General features: G+C 35.5%; 2 protein-coding genes across 2 annotated transcripts; one reads left to right on the top strand and one right to left on the bottom strand.

Moving 5' to 3' along the window:
* The first annotated feature begins 888 nt into the window (after window positions 1-888).
* LOC104242805 (microtubule-destabilizing protein 60-like) lies at window positions 889-4,702 on the top strand. Its single transcript, XM_009797891.2, has 8 exons — window positions 889-1,983; window positions 2,171-2,222; window positions 2,311-2,403; window positions 3,056-3,175; window positions 3,470-3,568; window positions 4,014-4,073; window positions 4,166-4,260; window positions 4,382-4,702. Exons 1-8 carry the CDS (start codon window positions 1,019-1,021, stop codon window positions 4,494-4,496), a joined length of 1,599 nt encoding a protein of 532 aa, XP_009796193.1. The 5' UTR covers window positions 889-1,018; the 3' UTR covers window positions 4,497-4,702.
* A 13,537-nt stretch (window positions 4,703-18,239) lies between these two features.
* LOC104242807 (UDP-glycosyltransferase 83A1-like) lies at window positions 18,240-20,617 on the bottom strand. The gene is made up of 2 exons (XM_009797894.2): window positions 20,140-20,617; window positions 18,240-19,493 (listed from the first exon to the last, which is right to left on the bottom strand). Exons 1-2 carry the CDS (start codon window positions 20,606-20,608, stop codon window positions 18,532-18,534), a joined length of 1,431 nt encoding a protein of 476 aa, XP_009796196.1. The 5' UTR covers window positions 20,609-20,617; the 3' UTR covers window positions 18,240-18,531.
* Window positions 20,618-22,419: the final 1,802 nt, after the last annotated feature.

The raw sequence follows: 22,419 nt of genomic DNA, 5'->3' as shown, positions 1-22,419 counted from the left end.
AGTAGATTCATCCTAAAACTAAGCAGCTTATTATGTTAAAAAATTACACCAGTAACTGAAGCAAATCTTCAACAATATGTCATTATGGCTATTTAACTACGATACTTCAAATTATCCGAAAGCTCAACAGCTTGTGCGAGAAATGATTAAAGTGATGTCATTATCAAGAAAATATATTCGTACCCCTAAACCCCTGAGATCACTCGACTCCGACCGGTCAATTTCCTGTCATTGCTATCTCGTGCGCGAAGGGTTGCTCATGCTTCCCAAACGTCACGCATTTTTTAGGTCATTAGTCAACAGCTCCCTGGACAGCGAAATAGGGGTGACTCGCTTTCGCTACGGCTCCATTGGGTTCTCTTAAACAAGCCACTGCCTATGAGCCGCCGACTCATTCTTCAATAGGCACGCGGTCAGAGCCTAAGATAGTGATGCTTTCGGCTACTGGACTTTCGCCATCTAGGGTGCAACATTCGGGTTGTTTCGCCTAGCTGCACGACACTTGTATTGTTGCATGATAAGTGTCTTTAAATAAACTTTATATATCTGAATTATCTTATTGAGGACAAATAATTCAGTAAGTTTTTTCATTATCATAATTGAGGAATTTATACAGTGAAGAATTGAGGATGGTGTCCTATTTTTGTTTTTTTCCTTTGACACATGGGATAAAAAGTGGTATTTTTTTTTGTGACGGAATAAACATGATCATGGCTAATTAGCCATAACCACAACCTCGTACCATCCTACCTTCCCAATCAGTTAAATTAATTAAGAGGTAAATGGTTCAATTTGCAAAACTATTTTAAAAAGCTAATCCAACGCTCCAAAACCAAGCCCACCAAAAAAACTAGCCGTTACAAAATCCAGAAGCGACTAAAGCTCACCGATTCATCTTTTTTCTCCCTTCCCTGTGATCACTGAATGCAACAAGCAGAAAAAAACCCTAGCCAATCAGCAATACGACAAAAACCCTAACTCTGATCAACTCTTAAGCAACAATCACATTGCTCTTTTGATGGATTCAAACGGCAAATCCACTAGGCTTACGCCTAAAAAATGCTCCAAAAATTCAGAGAATTTGAACCCCAATGTGGAACAACACAGTCCTTGTTTGTCAAAATCTTCTAAATCACCATCAATGGCAAAATCGGCGAAGAAACCTCAAAATTCAGTATCCAGAAACCCTAACGCAAATCAATTGGCTTCGCCTTCTCCCAAAAACAAAATTCGTCAAAGGAAGTTTGTGATCGCTAAGAAGAACAAGTGTAATAGTGATAATATGAATCCTGCGGTGCCTTGTTGTAAGTGTAATAAGGCTGGTGGTGGTGAGAAAAAGAAGTGCCTTTGTGTTGCATATGAGAGCCTCAGGGCTTCTCAAGAAGAGTTTTTCATGAATCGCGGTGGAAATGAACACAAAGAAAGTGAAATCGAGAATTTCGATAAGGAAAATAGTGCTGAAATTGGCAATGGAGAAGGAATGAGTAACGAGTCATTGACTCAAAAACTGAACGTGAAAGTAGACGAGGAGGTTACAATTCCTGTTTCAGTTTCCGAGGCTGAATTAGTTGAATTGGGTGATTGTTGTGTAACAGATGAATTGGCAGAAAGAGCAAAGGAAGACGTGGGGTTGGGTGAAATGAGTAGTGGGACAATAAAAAGGAGAAGGGAAAGATTGTTGGAAGAAGCTAGACAAAGTGTACCTGAATCAGGAAAAGTGTTGCATTTAGTTAAGGCTTTCGAGAAACTTCTTTCGATGCCAAAAACAAAAGAGTGCGAGGAGGAGAAAGGGGAAAAAGATGAAACTGTAGCAGAAGATTGTTGCAAGGAACAGAACTGGGCATTGCCTGGCTTACAGCCTCCCAATATTCCCGAGACACAAGTGTCTTCTTCTTCGTTCTGTCCATCGGATTTTTTCCTCACCTCTAAGAGTTTAGGCTTGGATTCGCGTCGTGCCTCCTCATTGGATAGCAGCCACGGAAGGTTAGTTTTTGAAACTTTAAGTTAGTTGTCAACCTATTGCAACCCTCTTCCTTTAACTGAGCTTGTATTTTGTGGATTTATATAACTGATTCCTATTAGTTTAGGATTGAGATGTAACTTTTGCTTGTTGGTTGTGCATTTATTCCTCATTTGAGTGCTGAAAATAGATCATGTTTTCTTTTCATAGCTTCAGTATTTCAAGCAGGACTTCAGGTGGTGGTCGAAGGGGCAGACACAATGTAAGAATATTTTTATTATCAATCATTGTTAGATGAAGAGGAAATCATGTTGATCTCTATACTCTTATTTTCATTCTTGATGCTGCAGGGCGCTGAATCATCAGGCACATTTGCTAGAAGAAACCGGAAGAGAACGCAGCATAGAGCGACCTCCCAAAAGCCCTTCAAACTTAGAACTGAGGTTCGTGAGTTGTGTGTTTTCTTGATCCAGTCTTGGTTAAATGATTGCTTCTTGTGCAACTATGAGCAAATATGCAGTTGCAATATATTTGGTTGAGATGCGCTAGCTGCTACCGCAGATAGATATACACAGAGTGGACACTGAAAAATGGATTTAATCCTATGGCTAAAAGAAAATCAGAATATTGGTTGTTAAATAGTGCACAACGGAAGAAAAAGATCTATATAGGTGATAACAATAAGTTGAGATTAAGTTTTAGTTATGTTAGTACGTTTTCTTTAGCTCCAATTTTGGCTAGGACTTTTTGAATCTTGTGAGAGATTTATATGCTAGTAGAAAATGTAGTGAACTTCTAGTGTTCGAGAAACTAATTGGTATATGGGCTTCTGTCGAGGATTCATAGAGCTGACACCCACTTGCTTGGGGTTGAGGCATAGTAGTAGTTGTTGAAATTCCTCTGTTGATATTTGTAATGGTTATTGTTCCCTGATCACTAATACTGGGACCTAATCTTTGATCCACTAGTTAATTGTGTTCCTTCAGCATTGAGATGCATCAGCATCTGCTTTTTCAGTTTAGGATGTCATATCGAATCCAATTAATCATTTATCAGATGACTTTAAGGAGTTACTTAGATTGGCTATTGCTGCAGGAAAGGGGAAAATGTAAGGAGGAAGAGTTTTTAAAGAAGGTGCAACAAATGGCAGAGGAAGAGGAGAAACAGCGGATACCAATTGCACAAGGCCTTCCATGGACAACAGATGAGCCAGAGGTAGCGTAAGCTTTTCACTATTATCATTTCCAACCATTAAGGAATTTCGATGTGAATGGATTGATGTAAAACTTATCAAAATTAACTATGCCGGGAACTTTAAAAGGGCACGTTGTTGATCTCGTATTTTGGAGACTGGACTCCTTTGAACCAAAATCAAAGAGAAATTAAAGCAAAATGTTATTGAAGTTCATGTTATTACCTCTCTCACTATGCATAAATCTTTTGCACTTGGGATTATACTTCAGCCTGTTACGAAACGAAAACTGTATTACTCTGTTTTCAACTTTTCAGTTTTTGCCAAAGCCTCCTGTAAAAGAGAGCACAAGGCCAGTTGATCTGGTGCTGCACAGTGACATTAGGGCAGTTGAACGTGCTGATTTTGATCATCAGGTAAACTTTGTTTATTGTTTCTTGACTTCGGTCTATCATTAACCTAAATAAATTTCGCTCAGTGAAAGGACAGCCTTAATTTCGTACAAATTGCTATTATGAATATCTGGATTTTCTTTCTCATCGAGAATATTTCTTATGAAACATGTAATGTTATGTATGTCCTTGTAAAGAGATTCTCAAAGCAAGTGCACCAATAAGAGGAGTGAGGACCCAAGAAAATTTCTTAGTGAAAGTGCTAGTTTCTTAAATCTTGTTCGACGTTATGTTTCATTAGGAAAGCATGTGAAATGCTTGCATGACTCTTTCATTACTCTTTCGTTACTCATATAGAGGACGGGACCCGAGCAGGCACTTCTGGCCCTAAATGGCCGTCTTTGCATGACTCTTTTGTTACTCGTTTAGAGGCACAGTACCTTATGTTCGTGGTTTCTCCATGGTTCAGGTGGCAGAAAAATTGAGCCTTATTGAACAATACAAGATGGAAAGAGAGAGACTACAGAAGGTGAGCCAAGCAAATTTTCTGGGATGAAATTACTTATACGGTTTTTTGCACTTACATGCTTGTTATATTGTTTTTTTTATTACTTTTTCTAGATGGCCGAGGAAGAAGAAATTAGGAGGCTGAGGAAGGAACTTGTTCCAAAAGCTCAACCAATGCCCTACTTTGACAGACCTTTCATTCCTAGAAGGTAGTCAGTGTCCAACTTTACTTTATGTATGTACCTTACAGAAGTTTGCTGCTTCTAATAGGAATATACAAGCTTTAATTAAGCATTACTTCTAAATAGGAAATTTGTTGGTTTACATTAGGTCAACAAAAGATCCCACCATTCCAAGAGAGCCAAAGTTCCATATGCCTGAACATAAGAAGATCAAGTGCTGCATGTCTTGGAATGATATATACGTACATACGCAACAAGAGTGAACGGGGATGAGGCAATGACAAGTGAGGCAGTCCTGCAATTGGAGATGCAAATTCTACAGGTAGAGAGATGCAAGTTCTTCGGTCAATCTAGCCAATGGATGTCTATAGTATTCTGAGGGTCAAAATTGGAGCTGCGGTTTTGCCAGTAACATGTAGCAATAAGACAGTAAATAAAAATATAAAAGCAGTTTCCTCTTTACCCCTGCAAACAGTGTAAATGTTGTCAATGTTCATTCCAATATGAATAATGCAACAAGGTTTAAGGTCATTGGCAGAGCATTGCAGCAAGAGCAAATTTTTCACTTAAAGCTCTTTCTTATTTTTTCTAGTAAGCAAATGGTAAAGAGTCAAAAAGGAAAAGGAGTCCAACGACATAGGTGTTAGGTTTAGATTCATTACGTACGATATTTTGTGCTTATATTTTCACTACAATTTTCTAGAGTAAAGAAGTTAAATGCTTGAAATTGTATAGATAATAAATAAATCGTTCTTGAATGAAAAAATGCGTCTTAAGATGAAAAGCTATGTTTTTAATAAATAAATACAATTGATCTTATCTTAATGCACACTTCAACCTTAACTCTATTACAGGAACATCTTCCTTTTACAATTATTTCCAAGCATTATTTATTGTCCAAGATTCTACACTTAAAGATTAAGTTGATATTTCTTGCTGTCCTAACAATAATTTTTCCATTTTTTCTCTAGTGTAAAAATTCAGAAGGCTTATCATATTTAAAAAATTATTTGTATTCAAGGCTTCAAGCCACAACAATCTTGCGAATGAGATGGAATAAATATTGTCACTTTTTGAAGAGTATTTTTTAGTTGCCTCAAACCTAAATTCTTCCGTTGTTTATTGTTATTTTCCATATTAATATTATAGCTTGAATTTTCTCTAGGACATGTTATAGTAGTCGAGTAATTTTCAAATGAGCAAACAGGAGTCTTATGCCTTGTCGATTTATTCTGGCATTATGTAATATTTGTATTCAATATCTGACCTTTACAAATTGCAGATCTTTAATTTAGAACCTTTAATCATGTGGTTCTGAATCATGCAGTCGCAATTACAGGTTCTTGCCAATTGCATGTAATTTGTACCTATCAAGCATATCATTAAGGGAAAATTGTTTTTGCCTCGTGGCACGTAATTTCATAATCAAATAAAGACAGATTCCACTTCGTAATTTCGTCCTTGTTCTTGATTTAGGTCCAAAATTGTTACTCCAGCGTACTATGATTTTTCACGCAAGATGTTACATGGGGTTGCCTGCGAGTTTCAAATTTAATAATATGTAAACCGGGAAAAAAAAAATATGAAACAGTAATATGTGTTAATAACTGCAAATAGATACATAATTTTTTTATAAATATACAAACAACTACTATTGTTATTACACCTCAATCTTGAGCAAGTAACGCTATGTAAATCCTTACTATTCATGTCGCTTCTTTCAAGCTCATCTCAATCCCATATTATAAAATTTTAATTTCTCTAGCCCTAGAAGGTCTCTACAATTGATACTGACATATGAATCTCTATCGAGCTCTAACTTACTCAGGACTGATGATAGTAATAATTGTTCTTGTCGTAACAAATATCTTTTTAGGAGTAAATAGATGCAGAATAATTTACTCATAATATCAACTAACTAATTAATGACATGGGGGGGGGGGAAGCTTGATCAGATTAAACATCTTTTAAACGAGGAAAAAAAAGGGATGGAAAAAAAGGCAATGTGTATGGCCTTGATGTTCAGATGAATGCATGCGACTAGCAAACCCAACAGGAAAAGAAAAGAAAAGTCCAAAACGACAAAGCGAGGAAAATGGAAAAGAAGAAATGCACCATTGTTGCAGGCTAGACAAAGCAAGTGGGGCCATATTTGTTGAACCAAAAAAAGCTCATTTAACCATGTTCCCTCGGGCTCTTGGCCCCAACAGCCTCGTGCAATGGGGGAAACACCTTGCCACAAGGGTATCGGCACAGTTAGAAATTTTGCTAAAGGGTGTTAATTTATAATAAAAGTAAACATACGAAGACGCTAAAGAAAATTTAACATATAGTATATATAAAAAAAAAAATTAACCTAGTTATAAAATGTAATTTTCTGAGAAATGAATATTAACTGTGTCATTTGACGTAATTTGTGAATTTACTAAATATATGTGGAACTAATATTTTATTAATGGATATTTGTATATGTAGTATTTAATTAGTAGCTATAATTTGAAAGTAACTAAAAGGAAACAGGAGGTAATTAAGTCTAAAACCATTACATTATCATATTTAAATTCATATTGTGAGAATAAACGGACTCGCCAACATCAGTGTGTATGCCAGTGGCGTAAGAGAAAGGGAGAGGGTTAAGTGCTCTTTTGCCGACCGAAAAACAAAAGGAATAAAGCAAACACCGAAACAGTGAAGCACATGCTGCTGCTGCTGCTGCATGCTACTGATGGATCCTAAAACATGCTGCTGCTGCTACTGATTGATTAGTTGTTAGATGTTGACATAATAATATATATAGAGAAATATAATAGTTATAATTAGTGATTGAGAAGAAAAAAGAAGTCAAGTTATTCCTTATTGGTAGAACATGAAAGAAAATATTTCTTGTATCGCTTGAAATAAAACATTTGAATTAAAGTTTATGAATTTAATTAAACCTGATTAATTAGTGCATGTCCACAAAGACTATGTTTGTTAAGACATCTTATATATGAAGTTATTATATATACCTGCCTTTTGCCCTCCAAATCGTGCTTACTCAATTTATATGAAATAATTTGACTTAGTATATAGATTTTAAGAAAAAATAAAAATATTTGAAAGTGTGATCTTAAATATGCCATAATATCTATTAGCATGTAGTCTTTTGAAATTTGTGACCTTAACATGATATTATTTTTAGTATTACTGTGTTTGAAACCCGACAATCAGAGAAGTAAAGAAATATTAGTTCAATAAAACTAAACATAAAATAATTTTCGAGCCCACAAGTTGCTTGTGTGTCCTTGAGGAATTTAATCCCCTAGCTGTTGTCCAAGGTTATGGATTACTTTCTCCCATGATAGAACGGAAAAACTATTCTGCAATACTGGCAATCGAAATTACAGACACTGCTATAAATCCGGTAAAAACCAACCAAAAATACCGACCAACTTTGGTCGGTAATGACCAATAACCGTCCAAAATGCGACCATTTACATGTGGACGGTATTTTAGAGGTCGGAAAGGCATACCGACCGACCAACTTTGGTCGGTCAATTAAATTCAAAAAACAAAATGCAAAAAAAACTGACCAAAGTTGGTCGGTATTTTAATTATGTAATCAAAAGATTCACCATCTGGGAATCGAACAGGGGTCTACACTGTGGCAGGATACTATTCTACCACTAGACCATTGGTGCATTTTATTTTAAGACTGTCTTTTATTTGATTTATACTCTTTAATTGTATTTTCGCACGAAAATAACCGACCAAAGTTGGTCGATTTTATTAAAAATAAAATCACCGGCCAAATTGACTGACCAATTTTGGTCGTTTTTAATATTAATTTTTATTTATTTTAATTGAAAAACCGACCAAAGTTGGTCGGTTTCTTGAAAAATAAATTTCGCATGACTCAAAAATAGTTTCCTGCATTCTTGTGCTAAAGAAAACCGACCAAAGTTGGTCGTAAAAAATAATTAAAAAATAAAATATTTTAAAAAACCGACCAAACTTTGGCCGGTTTTTTTACCGACCAAAGTTGGTCGGTCGACCTTGGTCGGTTTTTGTCGAATTTCTAATAGTGAGAACTTCAGCGAATTCAACAAACGGAGCAAATCACACTTGACATTTTTAAGTTTTCTGTTGGTAAATAACAATGCAACATTAATATATAGAAGAGAGGCCAACCCTCTAAATTTTTTTGACAATGAAAGGGTAAGATGAAGAGGTGCAATTCAAGAGGTGCCTCTTTTATTTTCCTTTCACACCCTTTAGAAAAAACCCAACAATAACACTTGTGTTTGCTATTCCAAAAGCTTCTTGTTAAGGATAAAATGTGAAGTTTAAAGTTATATTATTTTTAAATGTAAAAATATACCCTTTTTTTTAAATGGAGTAATAAAAAGGTAACATTACATAAAATTTGAATGGAGGGAATAATTCTTAAAAGGATAAACTAATTATTGCCCTGTGGAAAATGAAAGTTTGGGTGCGTTATGCAGTAGATTCCCTTCACTTCTTTGAAACATCTTCTTATCCTTCACAATTAACATTAATCATCCTGCACCATTCAATAAGCAAGTCTTTCTTTGGTTTTTGACACCTCACATAAACTACAAACTACGTACTGTAGTAGTTGAATCATGAATGATATATGTGAGATGAGATTAATTCAGAACGTGTATATATATATAGTGGTATTTAACTTTGCCTCCATTAAAATTATCCAAAACTTTTGCAGAAATAGAAAAGAGCACCTAGTTATCATGACCTTATATTCAAAAACAGAGGAAAGGGGATCGAGTTGGAAAGAACACTTTCTGCTGATTTACATGCATTTGTCAATATTAAGATTATGATATAAATAAGTTAATCACAAATGATGAAACGTGCAAAAGTCACAAGTGGCTTACATGCCGTATATACATATAGCAAGGAAATCACATGCAAACATGTGACTAATTAAGTGTCTATCCATTTAGAACAATGGGATGTAAATATTTGTTTTCCCAAGTTGCATGGTATAATCAATCTGTGAGTTGATAATTGTATTTAAGTACTCATAGTTGTATTATTTGTTCTATTAATAATTAGAATTAATTAGTAGGTTCTGATAAAAGGAAGTAGCAAGGAAACAACAAATTAGATGAAAAAGAAGGCTTGTGGACATATGATGAGTTTGCATGCAGAACATGCTGTTTCCATTCATGCTACTTCACTTTCCATACTTTGACACATGCCATCTCCCTCTCAAGAACGCACTATCCTTCTCATCTCTTTTATTAATTAAGATTTTAGATTAATGTATTATCGTAAACTTTGCCTAATTAACCTGATCAACCTTAAAAACTAACTCATGCGTTTGAGGTTCACGAATTGCTTATAACCAGTAGCGCTCTTGTTGTCCTCAGTCCGCCCAACTCGACTTTGACACTAAATCACCAACTCGACTATGGCATCAACTAAAAAATAAGCGGAGGCTGGCTCAAATATTACTTTGTCACACCATTAAATGATTCATACATTTTATACGTGAGCACGTGATTTTTGCCCTATATGAATTACTTCCATAAATTTAAAACAAAAATAAATTTTTCCTTTATTTGCAAATTCGTAGATTTTTGTAACTTTTTGTTTGCATTTGTCCGTGCATGTTTAATTTTAATTAAATCATTGAAAAATACAAAAATACCATGCATTTGCACTTAGGATTTATTTTCACATTTTAAGGTTAATTATTAAATTAGGTGCTTTATTAAAAAATGAAAATCACAAAATTGGTTTACTTTTGCATTTCTAGCCTTTTAATTATAAATCAATAATTTTACCTTTAATTTAGAAGTAATTAATTCTTGTAAATATTCTATTAGGTTTTTAGCTTAATTTAGTAAATTAATTATTTTTAGGAGTTTTAATTTAGGTGTAATTAATTAAGAAGGAAAAGAAAAAGCAATTGAACAAAAGAAAAGGGAAAGGGAATTTGTTCTTAAAGAAAAAAAAAACTATTTGGGCCAAGACCAACAAAAAGAATCCCAAGCCCAACCTCCATCTTCTAATATCCCGCCCCCCACTTGTTAACCTGACTCGACCCCAAATTATAACACAAACGAATGGACAGCCTTAATCTCCCAAACCCAGACGCGTATTGTTCTTCTTCTCCACAAAGAACACCCGAATCCACTCCCAAAATTGCCAAAATTTGGGCGAGTGAGCCTCAAATCTCTCCTCACGCTTTCCCCTTCTCTCCTCGTCACCACAATGTAACGGTTTCTGACGAATAGAAGATTCCTTTCAGATATTTTTTGCGCGTCGTTTAGCTCCTGATCGATTGGCTAGATAAATGGGGGTCATGGATGGATGAAAATCAATCCTCGCCCTCCATCTGTCCTAAAATTCGTTCATAGAAGGAGATTTGCAGAGATTTTCGGGGGGGGGGAGGTGTTGAAGGTTCGAGAAAAAATCAAGAGGGTTTATATAAGGTGAGCTTTTCTCTTCTGAGCGGGATTCTTTTTTTGAGAGAGGTTTATAGGATAAGAATTGAAAAAAAAATTGAGCCTGCTTAGTTTTGATTTCTATTAAGTCGTTTTCTAATTTTTATTTTTGAGGTTTGTTCTTTGATTTTCCCCAAAGCAAAAGAAACACAAAATATATATATCTTGGTTTTTCTTGATTTAAACTTTCAATGATGGAATTCGATTGAGTTTTTCTGGAGATTTCGAAGCCTTCTGTTGCTATTTGGTGGCTGATTTTTGTGTTCCTTGTCCGACTTTCATTGGTTTTTCTCGGATTGACGACTTTGACGCCAGTTACTTGTATTTTTCTTCCGAACAGAATTAATCGAAGTTTAATTTTTAGGTTCATTTCTGTTTCTTTCTTTTACTTTAACTTCAGTGTTGAGAAACCAAAAATGTTTGAATCTCGCTGGACGTTACACTAATCTGCCTCGTGATGTTTGCTTCTCATTCGAGTAGTGTTTGGTCCTGTGATTGTGCTTGCTATCTCTTCTAGACTCTTACACATATCGTAAGTCGGCGTGCACTTCGAATCGTTCACAAGTAGTCGATTAGTATCCCTGTTCTAAAAGTTACTTTTAGGTGTTCCAACTATTTTTTACGGATTTCTCATCGTGTCTGCCTTGGTTGTTTTGTTTTGAACCTAACAGTTTGAGCATAAAGATTAAACTATTCGCATCGATCTTTGTTTTTCTCTCATTATAAGGGTGCTTTCTGTTTGATTTGTAGCGATTAGGTGCAAGTAATCGATATAGGGTGGAGACCCTTGGAATTCAAGTGTAAACTGAATATCTAGTTCATAGGGATCCTTTGAGATCATAAGGCTGAATCTGTCCTAATTTCTGGCTCTGTTTTACATTCAAAATTATGAGAACATTAAGTCCCCTGATTGTTTGCATTACTCCCTATTTGTTGGTACGAACTGTGAGTGTGTTACTGACTTGAGCATCCATTCCAGTCCTCTGTATGCTCATTCTGTTGTACTCAGCACGAGCCATAAGGTTCAAGAAACCATCATGCTGTACTGGGAATGTGTAATTGGCCCAGAATGGCCCTCACTATTAGCCATGATGTTTCTGCTTGATACCACGCTTTTGTTATGTGATTAATCTGTGCGCTTTGCTTTCGTCAATCTTACAGATTAAAGTTTCCCTCCTCTGTTTTGCCTTCAAAATTATTAACTTGCGAACTCTGTGAATTCCTTTCAATTGTACTAAGGCAGCTGTTGTTCAACTCATGGCATCAGTTTTAGTTTTGTGCAATTTATTGTTCGAGCATGAGTTATTTAGGTACTCTGTTTGATACTATTTCACCTAAGACTATGAAGTATCATGCCTAATTTTCAATAGATGAAGTTGACGTATTAGTTTGAGTTTTAACATACCTAAAGTGTGAATTGTGCATGCTCATCGGGATTAGTTGATGATGGGCTCAAGACTTTTAAAACTCAAGCAGTATTTTCACTATGGGATTAGTTCATGGCACTACTGTTAAGTTTTGTAGAATTGTCAGTTAACCTTATTCTTCTCTATGTTCGGTTGCTTCCTCTCTAGTCTTAATCAGTTGTTTTATGGCATTTACATGTTGTCTGTTCTGAAGTATTTGGTAATTTACTCCTCGAATATCAGCCCTCATATCAGTCCTCTAGAATTCAGAAATCAGGAATGAAATTGGATTGGTTCATTTGATTCTATTTGGGAATTTGATCCAAGTCCCACCTGGTGTAACGTCTTGAGAGAGTTTCTGACCATCTGCTACCATGCTTGCTAGAAGTAGATAATTGTCTTTGTTATTGGGACGTGATATAGCTATGACCATAGAATAAAATAAAGGGCTATATGGCAGAATTGATTGTATTGCACTTCCCAGATCCATAAAACAGAGTCAATTTTCCTCGATTCGGGATTTTAAACCGGTGGCTTGGGACACCATAAATTATCCCAAGTGGCGACTCTGAATTTTAAATATAATAATCCTGTTTCGATTGTCACTTTAATTGGAACCCCCCCCCTTATATCCCTTACGGGGGTAGGAAAAAGGTGGTGTGACAATATGTACTTCCAATCTTTTGGATAAGGCGAGGCGGTTCAAATATTACGACGTCGTACCATTAAATAATGCATACCACATCTTATCAGTGGCAGGATTTTCATTGAGGAAGTCAAAATATAAAGAAACAAACTTATCAAGAAGTCAATGAGTGTCATTATATAGTATATATATTTAAAAAAAATTATCGAGCTAAACAGTGTACTTTTTTGACGAACTGACACCCCTTGAGTGCATGTGGCTCCGCCACAGCAAAATATATGTATTTTCAATCTTTTTAGCTATCAGTCTGACTTTATTCGAATATCCAACTTATATAATTTATACTAAAAGCCGGTTTGGATTGGGTTGTTTTAAATACTTTTAAGTCAAAATAGCTTTTAAGTCATTTTGTGACCTCTAAGCCATGTTGGCTGTGAAATTCCACCCGTCCATTGTGCATGTGTTCTTCCCATGTGCTGTTTTTTTTTTTGGGGGGGGCCACCGGCGTGGATGGCTTTGATTATCTCTTTAATTCTCTTTTTCTATCTCTTATATTACTTTACACAGTTTTTAGGGTTTGCGTTGGCCCCATACTCACATTCACATGCGCCCCTTTGGGAGGCCATCTTCACCACCTTTTTCTTTCCTATTTGAATTTCTTGCCCTTTTTGTCTTCCTATTTTAGGCTTTACTACTATCCCTTCTAATTGTGTCTTCGTACGTTGATTCTCTTACTAAATTTTTACATGTATTTTATAGTATCAGGTCACATAAAAAAATTAACTAATTATATGACAGTTTATGAACTAAATAGATATTGTAAATAAAAAATTTATGTTTTTAGTGTAAATATATAAGTTAAATCAATTTTAAGTTGTTGATTATATATCCTCCAACAAACGCTACACAGTAAGGTAATCGTTTACTTTGGATATGTCCGATGATCAAGTTCAATGCTTCTACTTATCGAATCTAATCTTTATATCCAGATTGTCTTTGCTTGTCGTTATTATAACTATATATAGTGGCTTAATGTCTTTTTATGATTACAACTAGTTAATTTTCTTTACATGTTAAAGATTTTATGCATGTTAATAAAAATGATTTCTTTTATATGTCAGGTATGACGTCTAAGACCAAAAAAATCGTTTAAATATAAATCATAAGAGATAAAACTATAATGTCCAAGTCAAACCAAAAAGAGGGATGATTCATATTGCATTTTTCCTAGCTCACTATTCATGAATGACATACATTCCTCTGCTAACAAGTTAAAACAAAAAAGTGTCTTGCAATAGTAAGTGCCAAAAGAGCAAATGAAATGTGATGTACAAAATTATAATGTAAGCATAATGTGATGACCTGCCATGTCATCATGCCACATATGCGCCATTTGGCATATATTAATATCATGTGGAAGCTTACATAAGAAGAAGGCTAGCATTTGTGAGAAGATTCTAGAGAGGTATGGACATTTCCTTAGGAAGAACCTAAATCCTTATAGATTTGCTAGGAAAGTCCTTGGAATCTTCTAGGCTTGTAGAGAATTCTAGAAAAAGCCTTTATCTTGTAAATATCAAAGACTTGTGTAGTAATTAATATTTACACACTAGCCCCTAAGAGACTAGTATATAAAGGGGGTCATTCATTTGTAATTCACCAAGCAAACAATTCAAGTTCTCTCTAATACAAAGCTTCCTTTAACAATTCTCTTGTGTTCTTTCTTCCATTCTCTTAGCGATCTTGAGTGTAGTAAGACTGACTTGACATAGCAAGAACGTGAGCAAATTGTGCAAGATCGTGAGCGAGTTGTCAAGTGACGCACGTGTACTTAATTAACAAGTAAGGACGTGAGAATAAGATATAAAACTGTGGGAAAGTAGAAGATTAGCCTTTATTTGGATATGTGTGGAGGGTAATTTGGGGAAAAGGTTGAAATCCTGTTGATTAACATGTGGCATAGAAGATAGACAGCTTTTGCGCTCCTGAAGTTGTGATCAATTTTCGTGCTCGCTAGTTGTGGCCCCGCTCTAATATTTCAACTCTTATATACCAAAATTGTTGTCGTTTTGTGACTAAATTTATAATTTATATAAATACCCATTGGTGATTGGTTTATTTTTTAGGTGGCCAAAGAAGCTATCTATTGGACAAAAATTGCAATTAGATTTAATTTATCAATTGACGGTGTAATAAATTCTTACATTTAGCCAATTTTACACTATAAGTGAAATTAACCTGTCAAAGAAGGTTACTTGTCTTTTCACGAATTATTCATCTAATTTATTGTAAGTAATTACTTGTAATGAATTTATTCAATAACTTGATGAATGTTAACAAATAAACTCAATATTATTTATCTTAGATCTTAAGTTATTAATTTCATTTATCATGGTTGTCAGGTCATCCACAAAATATCCATAAGTAAATCCTTTTAAAATGTTGGATCTATAGTATTTAAAATAAGATAAATTACCTATTATAAAAAGTAAAAGTAATACAATGGTGTCTTAAACCCACATGTATTTGTGAGCAGAATAAAATAAGCCTTTTACCTTTCACGAATTCGAATTAAGGGTAAAAAAATTGAAGGGGCAGTATTGTGATTCCTGTAGAAACAAGTGGCAATGATGAGATGTTTCATTTACTTATACGCCAAAAACTCATCACCTGCTGCGTCATAACTTATAGGTGTCTCCGTTCCACAGAAACTCCATCATTCCTCCCTTAACCCTCCAAATTAACTCAAATGGTTTCACGATCAAACATATGCTCAAGAAAATCTACCCAACAGAGACGACGTCGTCCAAAGACCTCGACAGCAACCCTACCTACCAACGCCAACACTTCAGTTTCTGAAAAATTGGAGGCTCTAAAGCAACTTCTCCCAGCACTAGCAGCCAACAATGGTGAAATCAAAGTAGACCACTTATTTCAAGAAACTGCTGATTATATTGTTCTTCTCAGAACTCAAGTCTTCATTTTACAGAAGCTCCTCCATTTTTGTGATGATATTGGTCAGTCCCAAGATATATAATAATGCTGTATAGTACGTACGTATTACCAATTTTTATTTCTTTACCCTTTTTTTAGGTTCTAAATTCAAGGTCATAGTATTAGAAGAATTTTACATTTCTTTGAATCTTTCTTGCTTATATTTATGTAATGTCCCTAATGGGAAGGGGTGATGAATATACCCAAGATTTTCATTATAGGTAAGAGATGAATTTTTATGTTTAAAAACAATTGATTCTTTTCATTCTTGGACACTTTAATTCTCTTTTACTCTTAGTGGAATTGCAAGATAATTCAAACAAATAAAATACAGGATCAGAAACCAAAAAAAAAGGAAAAAGCACCGGCTAGCTCATTGTAGAGTAAATTTGTATTTCTGGTCCTAAGCTAGTTTAACAATATTCTTGTGTCAATATAGGTAAAATTTATTTTACATATCCTAATAGTGTAAATTTTCTTAACTACTATTAGTATATCTTAACATATTCTAGCTGATACTATATTTTATTTTCAAAGATCCTAATCCGCTTTTTATGAATTTATGATTGTATGAAGTAATAACCTTTAAGCAAATTCAATAGACAAATTACCAAAAAAAATGTTTGGTATAGAGCCAAATTCTTGTGACAAATCACCAAAAAATCCTAATGTCGCATTTTAAAAGTTGTGGATTGAGCTTTTACATATGGTATAGAGCCACTCATCGTGAAATCTTGGACAACGGTGGGTCACATACCTTAGCGCTCAACTAAATTTAGACAAATTTCAATTTGTTGAGATGATGGTGGTATACTAGAAGCGTTTCTTATTATTTAAAGGGTATTCAATTATTTATATATATTCATTTTTAAAAAATTATCATCTATATATGTACAGTATAATGTAATATTCCTGCGAAAAAAATTCTATTGAACCCCATACCATGTAGCTCCTTTATAATTTCAGCAGGGTGAATAGCAAGAAGTTGCAAGTGAGTTTACTGAATGTTACATGTGACAAATAGAGTTTACTGCAGGCTGACCATGGGCGGAAGCTACATGTTATAATAAAGATTGCGTATATAGGTAAAATATTAGATTTTAGATGTATATAACATATGTTGAACACTCTTTCTCGAAGAATTTTTTTCACTTCTTTTAAATTTGAATACCCTTGAGTAAATTTCAGGCTTCGTCACTTATGCGGCCGAGGGAAAAGGGAATAGGCCAGTGTGGGGGTTGTGATTCTGAGTGTTTTCACATGATATCTCAGTGGAATAGACAGGCATATACATTATGTTGTCACATGCTTTGTTCTGGACGGCAGTGACAACTCGTACTAGCAGTAGTAATACTAATGCTATATATAAGGAACATGTGCATAATGTCCCTATATATAATTAACATGAACAATAACAACAAAAACGATAAAGGATGACTTTTGGATTTCCTTACTCATTTTCTCTCGAATGAAAGAATGCAGGTCTATAATAAATAAATGAAAAAGATTATGAGATGATTTTCAATACACACTTGAACAACAATGAATGTAAGCAACCTGGTGCACTAAACTCCCACTATATGCGGGGTCTGGGAAAGGGCCGGGCCATAAGAATCTATTGTACGCAGCCTTACCCTGCATTTCTGCAAGAGATTGTTTTCACGGCTCGAACCCGAACACATGGCAACAACTTTACTAGTTACGTCAAGATTTCCCGTCAAACAACACTGAATGTAACCATTTGATTAATATTTCCGTTACGATGATTTAATTTGAGCATGTTCATCTACAGTGAGTCATTGACTAAAGCACATGCAAAGTGAGAGACACCGTTGGATCGGGAACATATCACGTCAACCTTCAATGATGATATGTAAAGTAGTTCAAATTCTTGAAAGTCAGTGGTAATTCATATAACGAAAGGAGTTTTTGCAATGAGACAGAAATAATGATATGCTTTTAGTAAATGGAGATAGAGAAAATAAAATCAAAGTTGATCATATTATCTGTTAGAAATGAATATACAAATAATCACCTTCATTAATGAGTATATCTTTCTTAAGAAATTATTGATCTTAAATAAACTTATATCAATTTTATTTTTTAAATACTTGTATCCAGTGAGGCAACTGTTATAAAAAATGTTAATATTATTCTATAATCATTTGAAAAAGAAAGTCTTTTTATTTGATTAAGTATATCAATTAGATTATTAGTATATTCTATTTGTAATATTTCCCGTAATACTTTTAAAATCCTATAAACCTATCATTTCAAAAGAACGAGGTTCCCCAAAATTTGGGTTCCTAAAGCATAAGCGTTACTAACATTAGGACCGGCCATGCAAATAACGATACACAAACTTGTGCTGGATCAAATTTGGTAATGGGGCTGCCTTGTGTTGCCTCTTGTGGTCCAAGATAGGTTCTGCACTATCTTGGATGAGGAGTTAACAATGAGAAGCAAATATACTAAAACAGAGTACACTTGAGGTTAATTTAATTTAGTAATTATACAATTCATAAAAAATGACACATATTAAGTAAATCTTGATAAGAGTTGGGAGGGTTACCGAATTTTAGCCCATCTTGACCCAACCTATTTTGACCTGCACAAAATCAGTCCAACCTGCCCATTTGACACCCCGATCGATAACATAACAACCCCTTAGCAACACACTGATATAACCACATTACAACAGAATAATGCATGCGTTTAAATGCTCAAAGGCTCCATACTTGTATTACAAGGCAGAAACACAAGATCCTTGTACTATTTTCTATGATGACTCGATCCATTGAATGAAATTTATGAAATTCTGGTAAGACCTCCCTCCTCCTTTGACAGAGCTCATAGCCATTTCCTTGAATTGTAAAGCTCTTTTCTTGAATTCAACATATCCCATCAACTGTTCCACCTTATGCTTTATTTCTACCCTATTGATGATCCCATTAGCCTCTTTCTTTAGTCCTACTCCAACCTTCCATATATCACAAATGTAGCTCTGGTTCATAAACTGGTCAGCAAAATAAGGCCAACATAAGATAGGAATTCCATTGCTTATTGCTTCTATTGTTGAGTTCCAACCACAATGGCTCACAAAACAACCTATACTAGGATGACTTAATACCTTCAATTGTGGTGCCCAACTCACTATTTGCCCTTTCTTCTTCCCTATTCTATCCATAAAAAAATTCAAGAAAACATCTGTTTTAGCATCTAGAGCATCAGTCCTCACAACCCACAAGAATGACATGTTTGTTAGTTCAAGCCCCAATGCTAATTCTTGAAATTGAGATTCATTGAATAATGTGAAACTCCCAAAAGCAACATACACAACTGAACATAATGGTTGCTGATCAAGCCAGTTTAGGCAAGTCGATTCCTCGGGCCAGAAGGATCCGGCCACTGAACTAATTTCACAATTAGGAGATTCTCTGGAAGAAATACGGGGTTCTGCTTCTGGAAGCGACATGCTCGGATCGAGACAATTGCTTGCCAAAAGAGGACCTATAGGCACAATCTCTGGTGCTAAGTTGAAGGCTCCTGGTTCAAGGTCATATACTGAGTTGCAAATTAGCCAATCTGCTGATTTCACAGCTTTGTTGTTGTGAACCATCATGTCAAAAATGATTTTCTGCATGGTCAAATTCCCCATGCGTGTCCAAACCAAGTCTGATGTATTCATGATAGGCATAGTTGGTTCAAACTGAAAAGTATGGTCCTTTATTGCTGGAGTCCCTGCATTAAAGGTAATATTTTCCACTTATAAATAAAGAGTTTAAGTTCTAACTACTAATATTTACACAATCATGCCACTTATAAGGTGATTACAAGTAATCTCTAGTAATTAGTAACCTAGTAAAACTGGTAACTTCATACTATCAGTTACGCCTCGCCTTCTTGAGTGTCGTGGAAGTGCGACATAAGGCAAGGAAATCGACTTTCGTGTGATTACTTTTGTGCTATTCTGGCATACTCAACGGGCTTTTTATTTGTCACACAGAAGTCAGTTATTTTTCTTATGTCACCCTTCTCAGACACTTAAGGGAGGCATCGTGTAACATCAGTGGCGTTTACATAAGCGGTGTCATAATTTGTAGAAAAGGATAAATAAATAAATAAATTACTATAATGACAAGCGATGTCATTGTCTATATGTATCCCCAATATTTTAATTTTTCAACGAAAATTTTTGACCAAGTGGTGTCCCGTGACACCACATGGCATAAGGTGTGTACGCCCCGTGTATAACACATCACATGTTAAATTACACCGACAGCGTAATACACTATTACACTGCCAATATATATATAACTTAAATCCGTACGTAAAAGCTTACAATGCATAATTTGTGAAGAAACAGAAATTAGTAGAAAGTAGTTACCATTAGTGTCAATGATACCATCATCAATCAGCTTTGGAATGTTAAAACCAAGTACCAAATTAGCAGCTGCAGCTGTTAAGAAGGCTGCTCTTTTAATTCCCATCTTGGCAGCAAGTTCCAGAGCCCAACCAAGGCTCTGGTCAGCAATAACACAAGTGATCTTATCATCCTTATATGCATTGGTTTCTTGTATTAGCTTCTCAATTTTCCCAGGCATGACTTTGAAGATTGCCTCAGATAACTTACCAGGCACATTCTTATCCTCCCCTGATTCTGATTCATCCAAAATTGAAATCAGATGAATTTGATCATGCAATATATTTTTTCCTCCTAAATAATTTATAATACGCTTGTGAGTGGCAAAAGTGATTTTGAAGCCATATTTGGCTAAGGATTGAGCTAGTTCCATCAAGGGAATAACATGGCCTTGTACTGGATATGGTATCATTAGTATGTGATGTTTGCTCATTATTGTTGATGTTCTTGTGTATGAGCATATTGTTGTGGGAGCTAGCGTTGCAAATTTATATAGCAAGAGTTTAACTTCTATAAACTGATAGCGTAAAATAATGTTTTCTCCAAATCACCAAAAATATAACTACAGATAACGACGATTAATAACTTGAAGAATAAGGTGGTTACCTGATTCTTTACTATAAGTTTAATTCATTTATGAATTATTATTTGCTACGTTTAAGTTGGGGAATCTTATTCCGTTCCTGTCACACCAGGCTATAATTTGTCACTAAGTAGAATAGATTATTTTCGTCTTTTTCGTGGCTAGTTTTAGTACTGGATGAAGCCCAAAAGGAATTAAAATAGCACTAGAAAACACAATATGGAAGATTGGTTAGCGAAGATGTCCCAGCTGACATATTGAAAACGAGGTTATGTACGAGAAATAATAATAAACTTATTATTCTACGTCTAGGTGGATTCAAAGGGATGGACGTCAGCACTTGATTCTCTTTTTAACACTGCAATTTTATCACTCCCACCCCTTTTCTCTTTCAGTCAAGGTATTGGAGTTCAATACCAAGAAACAGATTTTAGAAATTTATGGATGAAAAGATCGTTAATTAAATCCATAAATTATGACAAAAGCAAATCTTTCAAGCATTTATTCGTTGGGAAATATGGTGGATGAGATGCACTGCAAAATACTCGGGGGGAAGACTTATTTCATAAGAAAATATTTTTCGAGATTTGGCTGGAGACTCAGAAGCACGTATATTAGCGTTTTGATGAAATTTTGTATATGAAAAGTTGATAATATGTCTAAGTGAAAGTAGTGATATGAAGTTCAGAGTTGAGATAATTGTGACAAAAAAGACTTCTCTAAAAGTGAAGAGGATCAGGATATTGTACTCGGTGAATTGAGGAACGCCGACAGGCCCCATGAACTAAGTGACTGTCGGGACATTGAGGTCGATGAGGTCATGGAGGCAATGCGTAAGATGAGAAGGGGCAGAGCTACCGGACCAGATGAAATTCCGGTTGAGCTTTGGAGGTGTGTGGGTAGAGCAGGCTTGGAATGACTTACTAAGTTGCTTAATGTTATATCCAAGACTAATAGGATGCCCGAAGAGTGGAGGTGGAGTACAATGGTCCCGTTGTATAAGAACAAAGGCGATATCCAGATCTGTAACAACTATAGGGGTATTAAATTACTAAGTCATACCATGAAAGTCTGGGAGAGAGTGGTAGAAATGAGAGTGCGAAGGACGGTGTCTATTTCAGACAACCAGTTCGGGTTCATGCCGGGGCGATCTACCACAGAAGCTATCCACCTTATTAGGAGGATGGTGGAACAATACAGGGATAAGAAGAAGGATCTCCACATGGTGTTTATCGATCTAGAGAAAGCGTACGACAGGGTTCCTAGGGAGGTCTTATGGAGATGCTTAGAGGCTAAAGGGGTCCTGGTTGCCTACATTATGGCGATTAAGGACATGTATGATGGAGCTAAGACTCGGGTTAGGACAGCAGGAGGCGATTCAGATTATTTTCCGGTTATTACGGGGTTGCACCAAGGGTCTGCGTTCAGCCCTTTCCTATTTGCCCTGGTGATGGATGCTATAACGCATCATATTCAGGGGGAGGTGCCATGGTGCATGCTATTTGCTGATGACATAGTCCTAATCGACGAGACACGACGCGGCGTCAGCGAGAGGTTAGAGGTTTGGAGACATACCCTTGAGTCCAAAGGTTTCAGGTTGAGCAGGACGAAGACGGAATACCTTGAGTGCAAATTTGGGGCAGAGCCGACGGAAGCGGGAG

Source organism: Nicotiana sylvestris, chromosome 2, assembly GCF_000393655.2.
Source record: "Nicotiana sylvestris chromosome 2, ASM39365v2, whole genome shotgun sequence".
Classification (NCBI taxonomy): Eukaryota; Viridiplantae; Streptophyta; class Magnoliopsida; order Solanales; family Solanaceae; genus Nicotiana; species Nicotiana sylvestris.
The sequence above is the reverse complement of the archived record's forward strand: the minus strand, read 5'-3'. Positions and strand labels throughout refer to the sequence as shown.

Bases quoted from the DNA above. Each gene is read 5' to 3' on its own strand.
- LOC104242807 (XM_009797894.2), bottom strand. From the start codon at position 20,608: ATGAGCAAACATCACATACTAATGATACCATATCCAGTACAAGGCCAT. The intron at 19,494-20,139 runs GTAACTACTTTC...CCTTTAATGCAG, and splicing joins TGGTATCATTGACACTAATG to GGACTCCAGCAATAAAGGAC.
- LOC104242805 (XM_009797891.2), top strand. From the start codon at position 1,019: ATGGATTCAAACGGCAAATCCACTAGGCTTACGCCTAAAAAATGCTCC. The intron at 2,223-2,310 runs GTAAGAATATTT...TTGATGCTGCAG, and splicing joins GTCGAAGGGGCAGACACAAT to GGCGCTGAATCATCAGGCAC. The intron at 3,176-3,469 runs GTAGCGTAAGCT...TCAACTTTTCAG, and splicing joins GGACAACAGATGAGCCAGAG to TTTTTGCCAAAGCCTCCTGT.